General features: G+C 39.7%; 1 protein-coding gene across 1 annotated transcript; it reads left to right on the forward strand.

Moving 5' to 3' along the window:
* Positions 1–3,003: 3,003 nt before the first annotated feature.
* On the forward strand, positions 3,004–12,618 carry prokr1b (prokineticin receptor 1b). The gene is made up of 3 exons (XM_084735845.1): positions 3,004–3,414; positions 4,470–5,132; positions 10,174–12,618. Exons 2-3 carry the CDS (start codon positions 4,666–4,668, stop codon positions 10,877–10,879), a joined length of 1,173 nt encoding a protein of 390 aa, XP_084591971.1. The 5' UTR covers positions 3,004–3,414; positions 4,470–4,665; the 3' UTR covers positions 10,880–12,618.
* Positions 12,619–21,160: the final 8,542 nt, after the last annotated feature.

Consider the following 21,160-nt stretch of genomic DNA (forward strand, 5'->3'; position numbering starts at 1 on the left):
CATCAGGGAGAAGACAGGTGATTTTTTTTTTTTCTGTTATTGCTCTTAATGCCTTAAACTGGGTCGGATTCTCCTTGAGGTCAGAAGAAACAAGCCTGTGTTCACACTTCCACAGCCAAAGCAACAGTGAGCAATAAGTTATGCAATTAAAAAGAAGCAGGAGATGTTTATTTAGGCCTAGATCATTTTATTTTGTGGTTACTATGATGGAAACACTACTGCTTTTGTCCACAGTTGTTTCAAAATCAACACAATGAATGTTCCTTGCAGCAGCTTTAAAAAAGTAGCCTCATTCAAATCGAGATCACTTCGTAATATTATACTGCTAAGAATTTAAGACATATAGTTAATTCTTCCTCCATTATCTCTCTACATAAAAATTTCACAGTGAAGAGACAGTGAAGGTCAGCAGAGCACGGCACAATGCTAAGTTTTTCCAGTCCATTTTCTGTGGGACAATTCACTATCAATTCACTTTGCACGGCATTGTGGGAATCAAGTGAAGCAGTACTGACCAGAAAAAAGGGAGAGGTTAAAAGGTGGACTTTATGCAAATGAGGGCAATGTTCGCCAAGCAGCTGTATGACATTTTGTTGTAGTCTTTTTCTACTATGGATACGTGTGAGGGGAACATCATTACTGTACTGTCTGGGATCACACTTTAAGTCCATTGCCTCCAGGATCACAAGGACAAAACTTAAATGCTATTTTGCACAACATCATGTTAATTGTTGGAGAAAGTGGGGATTTCTTATTTATAAACTGTTTGCTCACATGAAAGCTACTCCCTAGTTTTTGGTTGTTGACAGAAACAATGAGCAACGTGAGGTGATGGAGGCAATGATTCTGTTTGTGCAGTTTGTTCTCCACTGTCCGGCATATTTTGTGATAGTTCTGAATTAAAAAATTAATTCATTGTCCGTTTTTGAGTCAATTCAGGACACTATTTGTCCCCAACTTCTGTGCGCAGCCTACTCTAATGCGCAGACTATGTTTTCACATGCTTGGAATGACATGAGAAATAATAAAACCAAGAGTTACACAAGACATAGAAGAGAAGTACTGAATCAGAATTTGTATAAGACAATGACACCTAAAATGACAGGCAAGTCTCACTCAGTGTCAAGTCCGCTTGTCTGCAGATCTCAATGGCAGATGGACTTCTGTCAGTCCTGTCAGTGGGATGAGTATTTTCTGTCATCCCTGGTGGACTGTACAAACCGAAGACAACATTGATAAGTGGATTAAGCTACCACATCTGAGTGGCACAAGGGCAGAGTGGAGTGGACTTCCTCAGAAGTGGATATAGAAAGTTGTTGGCCAGTGTCTGAAGTGTTGTTATCAGATCATACTGTGTTTGAGTCACTGTGATAGGTTTTCATTTTCCACAAGGTCACAAGTTGACACTTCTTTGTGGATGTAAGCAGAAGAACTGCCCTCTCTGCACATTTGTTTGTATGTGTCCTTCAGAGGCTGGGTTACCACATCTTTCCTGCAAGGTGTTGGGCTGAAGGTTAAAATTAAATTTACTTTATAATGCCTACAGAAGAGAAGATAATATGCTGTAAGATAATGCTAACCCAGATGGACATTGGAGGACATCAGCCAAAGGCAAGGCTTGCCTATCCATTTGGACTGAAAGTTCAAATGAGATTTATTATTATCATACCTATAAATACATTCATGTTGAGAGTAACAGAGGGCTTCTCAAATGATCCGTAAAAAGCACAAATTGTTGCATGAAAATCGGTAGAATGCAGAAAATGAAGGGAAAGGACCCCCATATCCCCCATGCGATTTGTGTTCCACGGACATGGGGCCCTTGGCAAGGTGTCCTTGATTTTTCCACCGTGAAGGTGGAAACCCAACCATGATAATGGAGAAACGCTGGATGCGTGTCCTGTGGCTCAGCAGTCAAGATTCAATTTGGTTGAAACCAGAGCAATACGTTCATGAAGCCAACCTGGAGAATGCAGCCACTCTCTCCAGTGGAAATAATGACCTTGCTCTGCACTATGTCATGCTTGTGTTTTGTATGAAAGCCCTTTTAGGCAGCTGTTTTCAGCGTAAAAGCTTTGATAAACCTATACTGTATGCCACCTGCCTTGCCACAAACAACATGCAGGCATTTTTAGCGAGTAGCTGGTGGACATAGTGGAGCATTTAGCAGCAAAGGAGCCAGATATTTCTCTCAGAGTTGATGGAAACCAAGAGTTAATGAATAAAGACCCTTTTCACAGCAGCCATTTGAACATGTCACTAATGATATTAATTAAGGTTCCAAACACAGTCAGGGTGCTGTTATATAGTGCATGATGGCTCGCAGGAAAGACTGTACACTAAATGCAAGAGCACCTCATTAATATCATTGTAACACCTGTTTACCCTACTATTTCATAACAGTATGAAAAAGGTTTTTTGTATTTACATTCACCACAATGTTCCATATCTGCTGTAAGTGGCAACTGTTTGCTGATGTCAGGTTTAAATGTGCAGTATGTAAATTCTACTAGTAGTTTCTTTCACATCAAAACAATAAGAAAAGATGTAGTTTGATGACATCATGAAGTAGCGTGGGATCACAAGAGCTGTTGGCTTCACTTTTAATCCACCACAGCATTTGAATATTGTTGGAAACATTTGGCACACACCTCAACAACATATATAACACATGTCTAGCGTTTTCAGACTTTCAGCCAGGAGACCGGGGTTTGTGTCCCATGTTAAAAACGTCCTTGTGGTCATGTCAAACGTATGTTGTGCTTCAGTATGAAGTGAGTGGCGGTGACAAATCATGAGTATGTGACAAGTGGGGATGACCCATGGTGTGACTTGTATTTACTGTATATAGATGAAGACCAGTATGGTGTAACAACTTTTTGAAGGACGTTACTGTAAGTGGACTTGATGTCCCACTGTAACAGTCAGCATCACCTCTGACATACAGGACAGTGCACTGTCTTTGAAGTGAAAGGACAGACACATGAGTGACTGCATGTGGGTGTGTGTCATTTTCTCTGCTTCCTTCATCCTCTAATCTTATGAGAAATGTTAATGGTTAAGGCAGCCTTCATTGTGAAAAAACACCTTGTGTGCTCTGTGTGTTTACATACTGCGACCGTCGCAACCCTCGCGCCTCTGGCACGCGCTCCTGCCTCCTCCTCAAAGACGCTTCGCGCGTCATCATCGGATCGCACACTTGAAGAGGAGAAGCAGAAGAGAAACAGACGCAACTTTACTCCTTGCAAAGAAGCGCTCCGGAGGAGCGGCGGATACAATCAATGTTCATGGAGGCTGATGGAGCCACTGGAGAGACTGTCCAATAATCAGCACTTCGACTCGGTTTCACACGTGACACAGAGCGGACAATTCTTATTATTTAGCTGAGAAAAGTCGAGGGACCTTCTGCAGCTGGTAAGTGTCTTAAGATTTGTTTTCATTCACCGTTTTTTTTTTTTTTTTTTTTAGAGATGAGAGATGAACATTTCTTTTAATTAAGAAAGAGGAATCATCGTTCTTACTTTAAAGTTTACACTTGAGTGCGTTTTTTACTGTATTGATTTAAATTCACAGTATGTGATCCCCCTCCAGGCTGTGATTATCTGTAAGAGCTTAATACTACAGCTGAGACTCCCTACAGCTTAATAGAGTCAAGTTTGGTTTTATAAACTACCCCAGATCCATAATTCAATACATTTTTATTTCTAGTTATGCAGAGACTGAATCTCTTCCTTTTTTTCTTTTGCATTAAAATAAGCAATTTATTGTTTTACCTAGAGTCATCCACAAAATCAATGAGAAAAAAAACAAGCTACATCATCATTTTACATACATTTTACAGGAGTGTAAAAGAGAGTTATTGTGCTGTGCTACTCATTAAAATCTCAGACAGTCTGGTTGAATGTCAATATTTTTTATCATAATTAGTTTTATATTATAGTTTTGCTTTACCTCATGCACATACAGGGGGGTTCAAGTGACCGGCTGTGAAAAGCATGTACCTCAGAAAAACAGCCATATTTTCAGCTTTGTGGCAACACATTTTTCAGAAGATCCAGAAGGTTTATAAATGATGTCTGTAAATGACAAGAAATATGAGAACTGTCTCAGCTGATGAAGGATCACTCTCTCCGTCAGTTTTATCGAAAAATTCAAAATCACCAAATTTGGAGATGAGTGGTTTTCCCCGGACAGCGACGAAATGAAATGCCCTGTCATCACACTGAGCCTGGTCTGTGACGTCAGCTTGCTGTAAAGTGACAGGGTCCTAATAAATTACATAAAAGCCTTTGCTAGCTATGATGACCTCACCCAACAACATTTTTCACCCGAGAATATCATAGAAATGTCACATGCCAGCATGATTACGCCCGAGGAGCTGAGATCATGTAATTTGTTTTGATCACATCTTGTGCCCATGTATCCTGACCCTGTATGACTAATGCTGAGATGGGAACTTTCTGTTCCAGGTGAAGATGTGCTGCTGTTTGCAAAGAAGATTCAGCCTGTTCAAATGTTCATCGTCACACAAACAACCTAATAATTGAGCTGGTTTTAAGGAAACATTGACACTGTGTATCAAAAATACAATTTTCCATCTACTTTGTGGGATCAAATTGTCAAAAACAACTTTTTCCAAACCAAAATAAGATCGGGTGCTGCAACATGGGGGACCCAAACGTCAGCCACATGGCAGTGGCTTACACAGAGATGCAGGAGAGCCTCCCAACAGGCAAGTTGGATCATTACATGGACAACTATGACATGGACTACGGCATCCCTCCTGATGAGATCCCAGACACCACGCAGGGCCAGGCCTTCTTCGTGGCCACCATTGTTATTGGTGTGGTGCTCGTCTGCATCATGCTCGTCTGCGGGCTGGGAAACTTCATATTCATTGCCACGTTAACACGCTACAAAAAGCTCCGCAACCTCACCAACCTGCTCATTGCCAACCTGGCCATCTCAGACTTCATCGTGGCAGTGGTGTGCTGCCCGTTCCTGGTGGACTACTACGTTGTGAAAAAGCTTTCCTGGGATCACGGACTGGTGCTGTGTGCCTCTGTCAACTATCTCCGGACTGTGTCACTCTACGTGTCCACGAACGCATTGCTTGCCATTGCAGTTGACAGGTGAGTCTTTCATTTATTTATTTTTTCTGTGGGTCTGTGAGTGTGCACGTGTTCAACAAACCACTGCTTCCTGCAAAAATCTTCCAGCATGATTTGCCCAGATTCTAATCAATAAAGAAATAAAGCATATTTTTTCAGTATTCAGTCCTCTAGTAATCTTTATTTCGATAATCGGTCTTTTGGTCAGCTTTTGTGATTCACTGTTTCTAAGAGAGACATTTGAGAGATATTAAAATATTGATACCCTTCTCATGATTTTGTTTTGGATGATTCAGTAAATAGATTCAGATTCAGATTAAAGCAGACAACAGATGTAACAGCTCTTGCTATTACGAACAAAAATAGCTGTATCGTAATAAATATTTTCAACATGTCTCTATTTGTTGCAGTCAAGCAACAACAAACTATGAACATTTTGATTTAGCTGAACCACACTGTGGTAAAATTTAGCCTATGCTGCTGCTAGTTTAATCACAGTAATTCTACTATGATTGATTCGAACTTGTCATATTCACCATCTTTTATCCTTTTCATGGCACAAAATGCCACTGCAATAGAGATTTGGGGGCTCAGATTTGTTTTGATGTATAAATGATCAAAATAAAAGATTTGTGTTTGGGCGCACTATCACTCATACTTCAAAGGCTGTGTAAAAAAAAAACATCTTTTGATTCATTTTTGATTTTCACTTAAGCTCAACAGAAAATAGTTCCCTTGCTACTCTGTTCAGCATGCAACAAGTGGATATCTCTCATTATGAGTCCATCTGTTCGTTCTTCTCCATCTGTGCCAGCTACATTATCTATTTAGTCTTTGTTTGGCACAAGCTGAAATATACTTCAACTAGAGACCATCTTCTGCAGTGAGATGACACAAGCCGCCATGCTCGTCAACATGTCAGTGGCGATTACCACATTATTACACGAGTACTCAGTACTAATGTGTCAGACCACACCCATCTTTGAACTCAGCCTTCATTTTGACTCAACTACGATCTGTGAAGTTTTGTGACTGACGCTATTGTGTTGACAGAATCTGTTCACAGACACTGTCGAAGCTGTTTAAAGTGTTATACACATCTCATATGAGCCTGAATTTCAGGCACCTCCATTGATAGGACTGACAGAGTCACCAGCAGTACTTTTATTAATGTAAGTTAAATCATAAGATCCAGTGTGTATGATTTATGTTGATTTATTGGCAGAATATTGCAGAAGTGGAATATAATATTTAGTGGCAGAGTCAGGCTGTCTGAGGGGCAAAACTTAAAAACTAAAAAGGACACCAGCTGTATATGGTTGGAAACCAGCATACAGAAAATCATGATGTATTTATGGTTAAACAGTAACAGTGAACCCTAACCCTGTCCCTAAACTGTAATAAAACACACAGGGAACTATTAATTATTACTATATGTAATATTATATATAATATAGTATATGATAATATAATAATATATAAGGTAAAACTATATACTAATGTACTATATACAAAGACACGTGATGATGTCAGTGAGATTGTCAACTTTACATCAGGTTTCCCTGATGTGTGCCAAGTGTGTGAAGGTCCAGTGTGTAAGATTCATCGAGGTTTATTTGCAGAATATGGCAGAACTGGAATAAAATATTTATAAGTAAGTTTTCATTTTCACCTTAGAAGTAGAAGTTTATATCTACAGGTATATACATTTTCAGAAAATGATTAATTATATAAATATTAATATAAAATCTAGAAATATCTATTAAATATAAAACTCCTCTGTGAGCTTGTTTGTTTGTTTTAGGCACAATGACTGATGGGCAATCTTACTTGTCATCTTCCAGCAAAATGAAGAATTGATGGTCAGTCCTTCCCTACACAGTTCACAGCTCCCTTTGAACTGAGTATTTTTTGCTCCCTACAGTTTGGAACCTGACTCAACATGGCTGAATACCCTGTGCCGTCCACTTTGCAGTGAAGTACCTGGCAATCAGAGCACACCAAGGGAGTTTAGAGTACTTGGTAGAGGTTTTAAAAGCTAAATGACAATAAATACAAATGTTGAGCCCTGATGCATTACTGAGTACATCAGCATACATACCGAATGTTTCTGCTAAAAATTAACACCATGCTTAGAAGTCTACTTTAAGGACAAAGGATGCTGTGCTGACATATTCTGTATATTCAGTGTGTAGGTAAGAGGAGAGAAGAAAATGCAGTGGAAAGAAGAGTGTTGCAGCTATTTATAGCCTATTTAAATCGATGAGCATATTCAGTTAATTGGAGGGTGGAAGTAGCAGCACACATACATGTTTAATAAGACTTTGTCACAGTGGACATACCAGAGTGGGAAAAGTACAGATATAAATAACGAAATAAATCATGGCTGGGTTTCATTTAACCGCTTCTGTTTGAGATTCCTAATATTCTGTATCCTTGCTCACTGTCACACTGTCATGACTGAGCTGAATCTGATAGAGCCATTGTTAATGTTATTAGTAACACCCGTGCTTTTCCTTCTCTGATAATTCAAAGTGTCTGCTGTGAAAATGGTCTCAAATCGCATAGACTGAAACAGCCTCTGGGAGTAGCAGAGATTGATAAACCATGCTAAAGACCATGTTTGCTAATAGCCTACAGTTACACTTTCTCACTCTTATGGACTCTTTGAGCTGAATAGTTCATTGCCTACACCTGTGTCTTTGGTGTTAAAGGCCCTAAATCCAAGGTTCTGTAAGCCACGATGAAAGTCGGAGTGACTCAAATGGGTGCTATTGATTTTTTTCCCTCCTTTTGGCATGCCTGAACACCTTTGCACAACCCAATAAAATACAACTGTTTATTTTAGGCTCTTCCTCCCTGATCTGTGTCTTAAAAGTTCAATTCAGTTCAACTTCACAGGCCGACTTTAAGTGGACCAAGGTTTCCAGAGTGTGATCTTCACCACCTCCACTCACATGCTGCTTCTTGTGATAAATGAATGGGTTGGGTAATCACTTTTGCTCTTGCGTTTGTGGCAGGGTCCTTATTTCTGCTTCTTTTTTTTTAGTTTCAGTATCGATCTTTTTGCAAGGCAGCTAAATCGACATGAAATACTCAGGTAAATGCAGGGGACATACACTAAATTTGTGTCCAGTGAAACGGTTTCTTGTCTGTGATGCAGCGGAGTATGGAAGGAGAATACAGCAGAGCAGACTGGATTGTATCTGAGGGCCGAGCTCACGGTACAAAAGAAAAATATAGAAAGTATAGAAAAATATCTGTATTTTTTAATAACACAGACTTTTGTCTCGAGATTTCTTTCTTTACACTCTGATTTGGTGACACAGACTTTACTGCACACATTAATATAGCGAGACAGGGAGATTACGTATGTGTGTGAGTGTACACAACACCCACAGATTCAAAAAGAAGCATATTTTTGGTTTACAATGCCTTGGAAGGGGCAATGTTGAGGCTGAATAATAAGTGTGCCAAAGCAATTATTAGAAATTATTCTCTGCTCAGTAATCCTTCTGACATAGCTTATTAGTGTTAACAACACAGCTGAGTGCAGCTTGTTATGGAGAATCCATAGGCCTGCTGCAACGCTAATGGGATCATTTACTTCTTTGTGGGTGGTGCTCTGTATTTGAATGTAGCACCCAGGTTGCACATTTGATGAGATGAGAAGTGTATTCTAGTGTAAATGGGAATGCTGCAGAAAAATGAATGGGACAAAGGTGTTGGAAAATAAATAAAATAGGACACATTTGCAAAAAAAATACACAATCAATTGATTAAGCTGATAATCTAGACAGAGCAATTAAATTGAAATTTTATTTGACTGCATTTAAAGAGCATTTATTGTTTCGTCAACAAATTAATCACTGAACTTTTTACTAATTGTTAGTTGACATTTAGCTCAGTTAACTGCTATCACTATAAATCAGTTTGAATCAAATGACGGGGATGTTGTGTAATGATGCTGCTGATTAAGATATAGAATACTTGGTGGAGTTACACGATCAATACACAGAAACAGAAACCAAATTTCTTGTTTTTACATTTCTATTTCGATACATCATGTACAGCTTCACACGTCTTTGGCAGAGTTTTCTTTTAACTTCACCCTCAAAAAGACAGAACACTTGACAATGACAGAAACCATCTTTGGGGAAAAAAGTTTTGACATCTACTTTGGTTTGATTTTGACCCTTGTCTCATCTACTAACATAGAGGGTGCAGGATTTATGACCTATACTGCAGCCAGCCACCAGAGGGCGATCAAGATATTTTGGCTTGACTTTTGGGGAGCTGTCAGGTTCTATTTATTTCATTTCTGCACAGGTCAATGGTATATAATCACCTTTCATTCACTTCAGAATGAGCCCGTTTTATCTTCAGAGGTAGTGCGTCCTCTTCCACAGAAGCTGCCAGGTTGCACCACTATGCTACAGTAGCCCACAGTGGACACCCAAACACTGGCTGTAGATAGTGCCTTTCATTTTTTCGTGGCATCGAGTTTTGTGATAGTTTCTCCTACACACATAAGCGGAGAATTAAGCAAGGTGTCGGCAGTCTGCAAGCTCACTGTTAGACACTAGATACTACTAAATTCTACACACTTGCCCTTTAAGTTGCTTGACAGTCCAAAATCAAATCAAATGTTTTTTTGTTCTTTTTTAACCACGTGAAAATATTCTAGCCTTCTTTGCAAAATAGGACTGTTCACGAAACTATAGGTGTAAACAAAGATTTACAATTCTAAAAATCATGAATAAATTACATTTGTGAGTCAGTTCATGCATTTACATGACCTCTTACTTAATTCAGTGCACCATCTTCTTTTACATTGTATTAGAGATTGTGTCCTTAGTGACACTAAGCCTGTATACTATTTGAATACATAAAAATGACCTTCTAACAATATAAAAATTCAACTCACTGAATGTGTATTGCATGTATTGTATGTATCTGTATTGAACCATTTGCATAATGCATTGAAATCAAACAGTACTCTACATTATGTTATGGATTTATTCTTTCTCTCCTAAATGTAATAATACATGTGTTTTTCCAGGTATATGGCCATTGTCCACCCTCTGAGACCTCGTATGAAGTACCAAACTGCCTACTGCCTGATAACAGGAGTCTGGATTGTTCCCATTCTGATATCAATCCCTTCTGCCTATTTTGCCTCTGAGACCAGGTACCCTCATGGCGGCACCACCCAAACCACTCACAAAGTCTTTTGTGCCCAGATCTGGCCTGTGGACCAGCAGGCCTACTACCGCTCCTACTTCCTGTTCGTTTTTGCTGTGGAGTTCGTTGCACCTGTGATAGTCATGGCAATGTGTTACGCCCGAATTTCCCGTGAGCTCTGGTTCAAGAATGTCCCAGGTTTCCAGACAGAGCAGATTAGGAAGAGGCTGCGTTGTCGCCGCAAGACGGTGATGGTCCTCATTGGGATCTTGACGGCGTACATCCTGTGCTGGGCACCATACTATGGCTTTACCATCCTGCGAGATTTCCATCCAACACTCATATCCCGCCAGAAGAACTCACTGGTGGCCTTCTACATCATTGAGTGCATTGCCATGAGCAACAGCATGATCAATACCTTCTGTTTTGTCAGCGTCAAGAACAACACAGTTAAATATCTGAAGAAGATTGTACTGCTGCGCTGGAGGTCAACGTATGCCCCTAGTAAGACTGTGGATGAGATGGACATGAGGACCTCCTGTATGCCTGTAACAGAGGAGATTGAATGCATTCACCTGAGGTGAAGAGAAGGGAGTCAGTAATATAACAGTCATTCAGATTTGGACTGTTGATACTGGTGTGGTGGACAACAATCACCATCTCACTGGGTCTGTATGACTCCCATCATTCACGCTCGCATCATTCCATCCGACTCTGATACTCCCGGGATTTCTTACTGCAATTTAATCAACCTTCACTGATATCAGACTCGCTGGTTCATCACCTGGAAAATAACTTAAATCTACAGACATAATAGGAATCCTAAGCACACTGGAAAACAGAAGCAGACAGCAGGTTCGCCTGAGGTTTCAGCAGCAGAAAATCAGCTACCTATCACTGCTCTTTATCATCCCTACAAGTGTCCTATCCCTCTGTAATAACACACATGTACCCCATCTACACACATACAGAAATGCCTGTGTGCTGGCCCTCACCAAAATCTGGCTTTCTAACAGTGAGTGTAATCTGGATTTAGTGACTGATGCACTCAGGGCCCCTGTGTGTATGACACAAAAAAGGAAATTCCAAAGGGCAAGCGGTTTGTATCTATATCAACAATAATGTGATGCAATGTCACCATCAGACAGATGACATAGAACTGTTGTCAGTGCCTGTTTGCCTTTTTTACCAAGGGAATTTCGCCAGAATTTGTTGTATACTGTTACTGTTATATACATACATCCTAAACCCAGATGCTGACAACAGGATCAGCCAATCCACTGAGAGACTCCAGTCATTATCCCCTGATGCTCATTTTTTTAGTCGAGGAGATCATAATGCTCCTTTAAAAAAAGGGAGTATTGAAGAGAAGAGAGAATTGTTCTTTAGATCATCAAAAGCTTTCTAGGATGTGGAAACAATAGTGCCAGTGGCTAAGAAGAAGTCCTCTAAGGGCATATTGTGGTTTTAGACCCATAGCCTAGATTTCTGTGGTTATGAAGGTATTTGAAAAGCTTATCAAGAGGGACTTGATTGGAGGATTCACTGGATCCTCCACAGTTTGCATACAGAAACAAAATAGAGGTTTATATTGCTTTTCTTACCCTTCAGAAGACACTGAAGGCACAGGTTTGCACACTTATTGTTTTTAGATTTCTCTTCAGGTTTTAACACAGGTCAGCCCCACATAGCGCTACAAGTACAATGCAGAGTTAAAATGCCTTTTCTGTATGTGACCCATCCTAAATTAGGAGCAGCTGGCATGTAACTTTACAGTGCCCGGGGATCAACTCCAGTTCTAAGGCGGTGCCTTGGACAAGGGCATTGTCGGATGGATTTTAGAGTTTCTGGTGGACAGCTCAGTGTGATATGTTGTGCTCATCCACTGGTTCACCACAGGGCTATGTTCTGTCATCTATTTTATACTGTCCATCGACAATCACACAAGTTCCTATCCTTGTAGACATATTCTGAAGTTTATAAATGACTCTGTCATAGTGAGACAATTACAGGGGAATAATTCTGCTCTTGATCCAATGGTTGACAATTTATTTCAGTGGTATGAGAACTATTTTGTAAAATTTAATACGACCAAAAATAAAGATACTTTAGAGGAAAGCCTACCATGCCCATTTAGAGAGTCATCAAGGCGTACTTGCAAACATTCCCAATTTCTCTGTTTTTCATTCCACTTCCTCGGTTTCCTCCCAGAGTCACAATTCTCCTACATTTCTCCCGATTTGAGACAAATTTCCTGACCTTTTTTCTGATGTTTCTGGCGCTAGACAGCATGTATAAGCCCCATAACCTAATATAGCTGATGCAAAAGCATCCAGTTCTCCTTGATACATCATGCTCATCATCATACTCAAGCAACTCCTGGAAAAAGGAAGTCCCATTTCTTATGTATGGATTTAAAGGAAAGGGGCAGATTTTTTTTAAGAGGAATCCAACTAACATACCCTTAGAAAAACATCTGTAAAATATTTGTTTTCTGTGTTATTGAAATCATTTTGAACTTGGATCAGGTCAGGCTAAAGGTCAGACCATTGAACAGATTCAATAGATCAACAAAGGCCAGGTGTGACAGGTTGAATAATTCTTTCATTTCTGACGACACCAAACTGTTTAAGGGTCACGATGACCCAGCTGATCATGAGTTTCTAATTTAACCAGAGGGGGCTGATGATGATGGATATAGTGACTGCTAAACTTTGTTTGTTCCTGAGTCTGTGCGCCTATGTCTCTGTGTGTTCGATGTTTTAACTGGCTGCAAGACATATTTCCCAATGGGCGCGATAAAGTTAAAGATGAATAAAGAACCTACATAGTTTGCAGTTATGATTCTGACATGGAACATTTTTCTCATGTTTAAATCACATTTTGAAAAGATTTCAAGCATCATGAACCGCAAGTAAAGGTCAGTTCCAACAGCATATTGATTCATGGGGCAACATAGCTCAAACTTTGCTAATTTGCAGCACATATAGTACTTCTATTTGAGGTATATGAGAATGTAATTGTGCGTATTGTGAATATACGTTGTGTTGTTGTGATATGTTGTAGCATGTGTCTAAGATATATGGAAGGCCTGTAGATAACAGCTGCTACTGACCTTTACTGATCCATGATGTCAACAACCTCCAGAACATGATGTTACTCTTACTACTGCCTGTATCACTTTTGTTTATATTGATTTTCAGTAAGGTCAGATAACTCACACAAACAAATCCTTTCATAGACCATTGCTTTTTATATTTTATGTGTTTTCTATTTTCCTTTTTTTGCTTCCAAGAAGTTATTGTAATGATTTTTCAGTGGAGATGTCATTTTGTGGAATGTATAAGGCATTGAAAAGGCTTTTTTCTAAGTCTTACAAAAAAATATTTTTTTCATGAATATTTGTCCCTGAAAAGTTTCAAAGCATCGCATGCTTTCTTTGTAGATTAATGCATTTTTATGTGTGCTTATATTAATAATGTTGTTAATGTTAATAAACAATGACTACTAGAAAGAAAGCTGTACTTTTTTTTTCTGCCTGTACATCATTTACCTATTGTATAATATCCATGTACTCATTCATTATCAGTTGTTAACCTTCAGATGCTCATTACCTTACAGCAGACGATATTCTTTAAAACACAAATGCACAAAAAGATATAAGACTGACTGTAGATGTATATCTTTATATCTCTACAGTGGATAAAGTGGAAATGCACAGTGGATGTTAAGACATTTCATGCACTGACACAGAGCAGGATAAAAAGTTTCACCTTTTTAAACATCAGCACAAAGGTTTTATTCCAGATTTGCTGAACTGACTTTCAACTATATCTTTACATTTGAAATGCTGAAAGCCATTGTTAAACATGTGGTAACAACCTGGCCAGCTCATGAATTTTACATATCCGTGTGCTACTGAATTAAAATAGCAAATTCATGCCAGCTTCTTTTTGCTATAGGATACTTTGAGAATATCTCATGAGTTACTGTCAAGATGCATTCAACATCTCAAACAGTTGATATTTAAATTTCATGAATCTTTTATAATTTAGTGTGACATGCTTATGAGAATAAATTCTATGTGAAGATCTTGTGTCATCCAGGTGTAGGATATTCAGCACCGTCATGGTACCATCTGTCCAGATTGGCTGCCAGGTTGGTGGAAAGAACAGGCCTGTCTGGTGGACATATTTTTAATATATGTCTAATATCTTTATATTACATTGCTTATGTTTTTCTTTCAACTAGCTAAGTAGAAGTGTAAAAATAATAGGGTATTCCAAGGGTGCTTGGCTGAAAAAAAAAAAAATTCTGCCTTACAGTAATCCATGTGTACTTAAGATGTTCCTGTATCTTCCGCTCCTCCAGCTCTCACTTCTCATCACCTCCAGCAACAAGGCTCCATTTAGAAAAGTAGCACAGATAAATGTCAAACCAAGAATGTGACCTGCTTAACATTTGTTCTGTTTAATTAGCCCTAAATCATGTATAATTAAGTCTAGTTTATGTTGAGGCAGTAAATAAATTCAGAAATCTAGTCTCTCTTTCAGGCCTGTGGATAGTCAGGATAATAACAGGACGTTCACTTATTCTCTGGCTGTAAGTTTGTCTTATGGCAAGTAAAAAAAAAAAGATTGCCTGAGAGGCTTATGAGAGGGTGTGGCAGCCCTGTCCAACTCTGTCATGCAGCCTTTGGCCCAGGATGCCTGTGGATTGGGTGTGGAGCAGGAGAGCGACAGACCATTTGGAGGGTCCCACAGACTAGCAGTCATCAGAGCAGCAGAAGGCTACTGCAGTGGTCAACATTTATCTTACTGTGCAAGACAGCAAAATGGAGTAAAGGTGCTAAATTTCCCTCTCTTAAAGTAATAAAATTACATTAAGTGGCACTACCAAAAGGAGACTTCTTCCTCCTCCTGCTGGCATTATGGCATATTTTGACACAAGACTGTACGGTGTCATTACATTTCCATTATGGATGGCATGGCGAGCTGCAGATAGCTTATAACAGCCTGAGATGAAGCCACAGGAGTGGGTTAAAAAGGCGATTCACATTCTGATTCACATATACAGTTCAACAAGTTCCAAGCTCCAAACGATTTACCATTTCTTGAAGTAGGAAGAGTAATAATGAGATTTTATCTATGGAACACATTTAATTTAAACTGCATAATCTGACCTTTTTTTCCTTATCAGCCTCATTCTACAGCATGCGTCACGATTATTGTTTTACCATGCACTTAGTCATGCTTGGCCTGATTTTGCCATTAGGTTCTTGTTAGGTATGTTGACAGCTTGTGAAGATTGTCGCCTTTTATGCTAATTTTCTTGCAGGCTGTTGTTTAATGCCGGGAAATGTTTATTTTGCCATTATCAGGGCCCTTGCTTATTGTCCTCATTAGTCTCTGGGCTCTGGCCCCTGTGGGTGAAGTGTCGGTTAGCACAGGGGTGTGTTTTTTCCCCTTGTACCTTACTTTCCTGGAGAACCTATCATTAGGTCGTACAAATAAACACCATTTTCAAACACATATATTTTCCTGACAACAGGCAACTCAGATTCTTATTGTATGGCTGCAGTGGATTCTTGACTCAGAGTTTACACATCCCCTCAAGATTGCATTTCCCACTCATTCAGAAGCCATATATTCTTAATACTCCACAGATATTCGCAATACCATTTTCATATACTCTAGTGTAAAAAGTGGTAATCATTATTCAAAATATTTATCTTACCTTAAACAGGGAAATTACACAAGTGGCTTCAGTACAGCAAGTCCTATTGAAAAATGGGACTTGCTGTAAAATCTAATAAATTGGGCGATCATGGAATCTCGCCGGATTTCACGGGACGCGATTTCACATGATCTCCTGTGGAAGCAGATGTAAACAAACCAGAGACTGACGTGGTGCAACAGTTTGCTGCAGTAAAACTTTGCCGTGAGAAAAACAGAAGCAGAAGTTTGGATGAGAAAATGTCTGAGGAGACGCATCAACACAGGTTGTTTATTCTCCATCCAGAACAGGAGGTGAGATTTTAACTGTCAGTCTGTGAACAGCAGTCTGCTGCTGGCTAACTTTAGCCTGAAGAGCTAGAGAGTTTACGGCTGTTCTGCGACATTGTCAGCTGCTCTGTCTTGTCTGTCTTCTCTTTATCCTGTTCTTGGAATCTGTTGCTAACACCAGCTTCAAGCAAGCATGTGTCTGAGTGTATGTAGCTGTTATCAGCATGTTGTCATCCAGTCAGGACATAGCCACCAATAGGTATGTCACACAGTGTATATAAAAGCATATTCATTGACTCTTCAGTCCCTTTACTTTACTACAGCAAAGGTGAGTTCATCAGATGATCTTCTCTCTACAGCTTGTTTTGTGCCCATTGTGCTCCGGCCTCACCTGTGACCTGCATGTCTACAGCTTTGAGTGCCTCTGATGGCACCACGTTTACATTGATATTGAGCAGCCGCCACCCTGCGTTGATTGCCGAACACTCTTCCTCATCAGACGCTAGCACTGGGAGGACCACTTCCAGCAATGTGAGGCGAAGCTTTGCTGTGATGTGATGTGTCTGATGTTGACTTTGCCGTGGAAATTCTGTGAATATGTGTGAGATACAGTAATTGCAAGCCTATAATATTGTAACCGTGGCTCTGTTAGCACGTGCTGAGCCCTTTTCCAATCGGCTGTCACTCTGTTCCCGTTCACTGAAGTGGTTGTTGGACGAAAAGGCAGTGAGAATGCTTTCATTATAGACTGTGTGACACACATAACTGTAGCTACATCCTGGCTGCCTAGGCATATGCACATTTTCAGTCGGTGGTGTGGTTGGATGCATGTAGTTAGAGAGAACTATTACCCACAGACTCCACTAGGGGACTCTGCCTATGCAAATACAACTGGGGTTACAATACTGTGACCTTTGTCTTGCATTTGAAAGCCTCACATCCTCTATGCAAACAAAAATAACAAAAAATATCCCTTTTCTCAGCTGTTTTGTTTCTGACTCAAGGTTGCGTACTATAACGTTATCGGCGCAGTGTGGTGCAGTATGGTTGGCATCATAGCATCATGGGGGTCGAATCTCTGAATGAAGAGTTAAGATTGAATACTGGTTATTGTTGGAAGAATAAAGTTCAAATTTCAGATCAATAACTACAAAATGAACTAATAACCTTGTTGATCCTGCCAGACCAACTCTGTTGTCCCATTCTGTAGCTCCCAGATGCTGCACCAATCCTGCTTTCTGCCAGTGGATGGAGCGGTGCTCCCCTGCTTTGTTCTTTTATTTATTTACTTATCTTCTTCTTACTTATATGCTTCCCTGCTGCACCCGCCTCTCTCTTTCATCCCTACCCCTCCACCCTCCCCCCACCTACACACACACACACACACACATACACACACACACACACACACACACACACGTGCACATACTGTATACTCACCTGCATCCACCAACAGCAAACCATACCAGCATAATAATACAAGAATAAAAATGAAAAAGGAATAATATTACAATATGTCAACACTTGAAAGCTGAAAAATGACCTTTTCTGAGTCAAAAGTGTATTATTTTTCTTGCAATAAATGCGGGTAAGATGCAAAGTTGGCTAAAGATCCACAAAAAATCTCACACATTATTTATTATTTTATTTATTATTTCACAATTCATTTTCATTGTCTCTGGAATGAATGTTGGAACATTTTTCCCACACACACCAAGAATTATGCTGCTAGCGAAAATCAATTTATAGATAGATACGCTCCTGTCTTGAAGGAACACACGACTGGCAAGGATATCTGGAAATCCTGTGGCATTCAGGCATTGCTCAGATTTTCATCTTTAATTTGCAGTGGCAACACACCTCATACTGTCAGTGCAAACATAGAGTTTTCATTCACTGTATGATGTTGGCTAAATATATGCACAAAGCCTTCTTTGAAAACAGAGGGAACCTGGTGTGAAATTCCTCACACCATAAAATGGTTTTCTAACATCCAACAGTTTTTTTACTCAGCCCGATGTAACTGTGTCCACTTGTGTCACCTGGTCATTTTGTTAGAGCTTAAAAGCATAATATGCAACGATTTGCAACAATGAACACTGTATGGACTTGTATGGACAAACATAATCCCTCTCAATCATCACTTATAACCCACAAGAAGTATGTGGTGTTGGCTGTATCTACTGAGACCCTAGTCTCTGTTGAATTTCCTAATTTTTTCATTATTTTGCTGTGCTCATGATGCTTTACCAACTAAAAAGGTTGGTATATGACTACCTTTCTGGTTAGTTTATAAACAGACTATTCCTATACCTGCAACTCCTGGCTGTAACTATAAATGTCGGTGAAGCTCGACAAAAAACACATTTTCTTCATAATAGCGTTTGTAACATAACATGCAGGTATTTGAACTAACTCTGTGTGTGAGGATGTGGGAGAGCCTGATGGTCAGTACTTAGTGATTTACAGCAGCAAGAGGAAGCAGAAAGGTCAGAGCGAACAGGCTCGGGTAATAAAAAATTATCTTTGTGATTTTTCCAAAAGAGAAGTAAGTGTAAGTATGTAAACACGGAAAGTGTGTTCATGAAAAAAACAACACTTTGGTCACATGTGCTGAACAAAGAAACAGCAGGAAAGCAAATAGATGTATTAATAAAAAACAAACTACTGTAGCTCACTTTCAGATCAAATACTATTAGGACATGTTTTACCACAAGCAAGGTGAAGCACTATTTAATTTCTATGCTCCCCACCTGTGGAACTTCCTGAATACCTGAGGTCAACTGAAAATGTCAACTCATTTAAATAAGGGTTTAAAACATTACTGTTTACTGCAGCTTTCCAGTTAAGTACATACATAACTCCTTATTAAGGTATTCTGTAGCTATAATTTGTACATTTGCTTGATTTCACTTTTGTTTTAATGTCTTTTAAATGCAAAAAATCAAACAAAACATTAAAAATGTTCTTTTAATGTTTTATTTTAATGTATTTCCATGTTCTAGTAAAGCACTTTGAATTGCCTTGTGTCACAGCCTGTGTTGGGATTCCAGATAATAGCTGCCTTCCCTGCTATTTTAGGAGGAGATTCCTTGACACAAGTGGGATAAATATAAAGATGCTAAAAGGTGGACAAAAAAGAGAAAGCAAACATCCAGAGGCAATACAAATATGTGTTCATAGAGAGGGGGTGAGTACCTGGGCTTCATCACATTCGGATTGATTCAGCAGTAGCTCCACAGCCACCCAAAAAGGTGCCTTTAGCACTGACAGACAAAATCAAAAGTGATCTGAAAAAGATGGAGGAACCTGGAGTGGTTGAAAAACAGACAGAAACCGCTGACTGGGTTAACAGCATGGTCACTGTCCAAAAGCCAAACAAAAAAATAAGAGTCTGGATTGACCCTCAGGACCTCAACAAAGCCATAAAGCAAGAACACTATCCCCTGCAGACAGTAGAGGAGGTTGTGGCAGAGATTCAAAATGTTTTTTCAGTATTGGTCACAAACCACAGGTTCTGAGAAATAAAACTAGACGAGAAGAGCTACAAGTTATGTACCTTTAACATACTATTTGGTGGGTATCGATTCAAACGGCTTCCCTTTGGTGTCTCATCAGCTCCAGAGGTTTTGCAGAATAGTGACAGAATAAGGATCATCAATTTCAATCTGAACAAAGACAAGTGCAAGATTGGACATTGAACACATTGACCACAAGCCAGAAGAAAGGTCAGGGCAACAATGGACACGCCACAATCACATAACAAAGCTGCACTGATGACCTTCTTAGGCATGACCTCTCAAAGTTCATCCTGAACCTGTCTGATGTAAGTGCATCACTCAGAAAGCTTTTGGAAGGGGTTGTTTAGTGGCATTGGAAAGCACAGCAACTACACAGCTTTGAACTTTAAAGAAACTGGTAAACAATGCCCCAGAGCTCAAGTTTGAGGAAGTCATTTTGTCAGTGGATGCAAAAAGTTCTAAAGGATTGAGAGTCATAGTAATGCAAGAAGGGTAACCCGCGGCTCAAGGTCTCAATGACACGCAGAAAAATTATGCACAAATTTAAAAAGAACGTCTAGCTACTGTGTATGGGTGTTTTATATTATTTGTGTGGAAAACAGCTACAGGTGGAGTCTGACCATAAACCACTTCAGAGGCAGAGACAGGAGCTGATGATGGAGGGGTAAACAGTGCAGCACAACACGACATGAACTGTATCTGAAAATTATGTGAGTGAAGAAGTGCGTGCTCAGTAGAATGCACATCCCTACCAGTCAACAGATGGTGAAGCACCTACTGCAATGCCAGCACCCCTGCCAGATGCAACGAACAAAGTTCCGCCAACATGACCCTACATTTGTTGTCTCTAGTGGAAACAAGACTATAAAACAGAGCAGGCAAAAATAGAACCACTGCCTTGCAGTTGTATGTCTCCACCAAGCAAGTTGTAGTTTACATCCATCTCTGTCCAGACTCAAATAATGTATGTAGTAAAGACTCTGAAGGAATTTAATAGGGAACTTACCATGATCTTGACCTGTAACTGTATCTTGTGTAAGATATTGCATCCACAAGAATGAGTAACCTTGTGCCTCTCCCTGCATGTTGCATTTTCATGAAGATGTGGCGTAAACTTAACTGGGTGAATGTAAGCTTCCCTAATCTGGAGGGTGTGTGTGTGGCTGACTCGCTGTCAGGTCACTGTTGTTGGTTCCTTTGGCCAGCTCACATGGACCAGGCAAACTTGTGGGGCATGCTTTGGGCATCGCCCTGTCGGTCTAGTTGGGAAGCTAATCAATGTGAACATTCAGTAAAAAGGTGAATACAGGTGGTTTGTGGTGGTGTTTGTGGTTTGCCT

The sequence above is a fragment of the Lutjanus erythropterus genome, chromosome 14 (assembly GCF_056507025.1).
Source record: "Lutjanus erythropterus isolate fLutEry1 chromosome 14, fLutEry1.hap2, whole genome shotgun sequence".
NCBI lineage: Eukaryota > Metazoa > Chordata > Actinopteri > Lutjaniformes > Lutjanidae > Lutjanus > Lutjanus erythropterus.

Coding starts and splice junctions, on each gene's coding strand:
- prokr1b (XM_084735845.1), top strand. CDS start 4,666: ATGGGGGACCCAAACGTCAGCCACATGGCAGTGGCTTACACAGAGATG. Junction 5,133..10,173: donor CTTGCCATTGCAGTTGACAG/GTGAGTCTTTCA, acceptor GTGTTTTTCCAG/GTATATGGCCATTGTCCACC.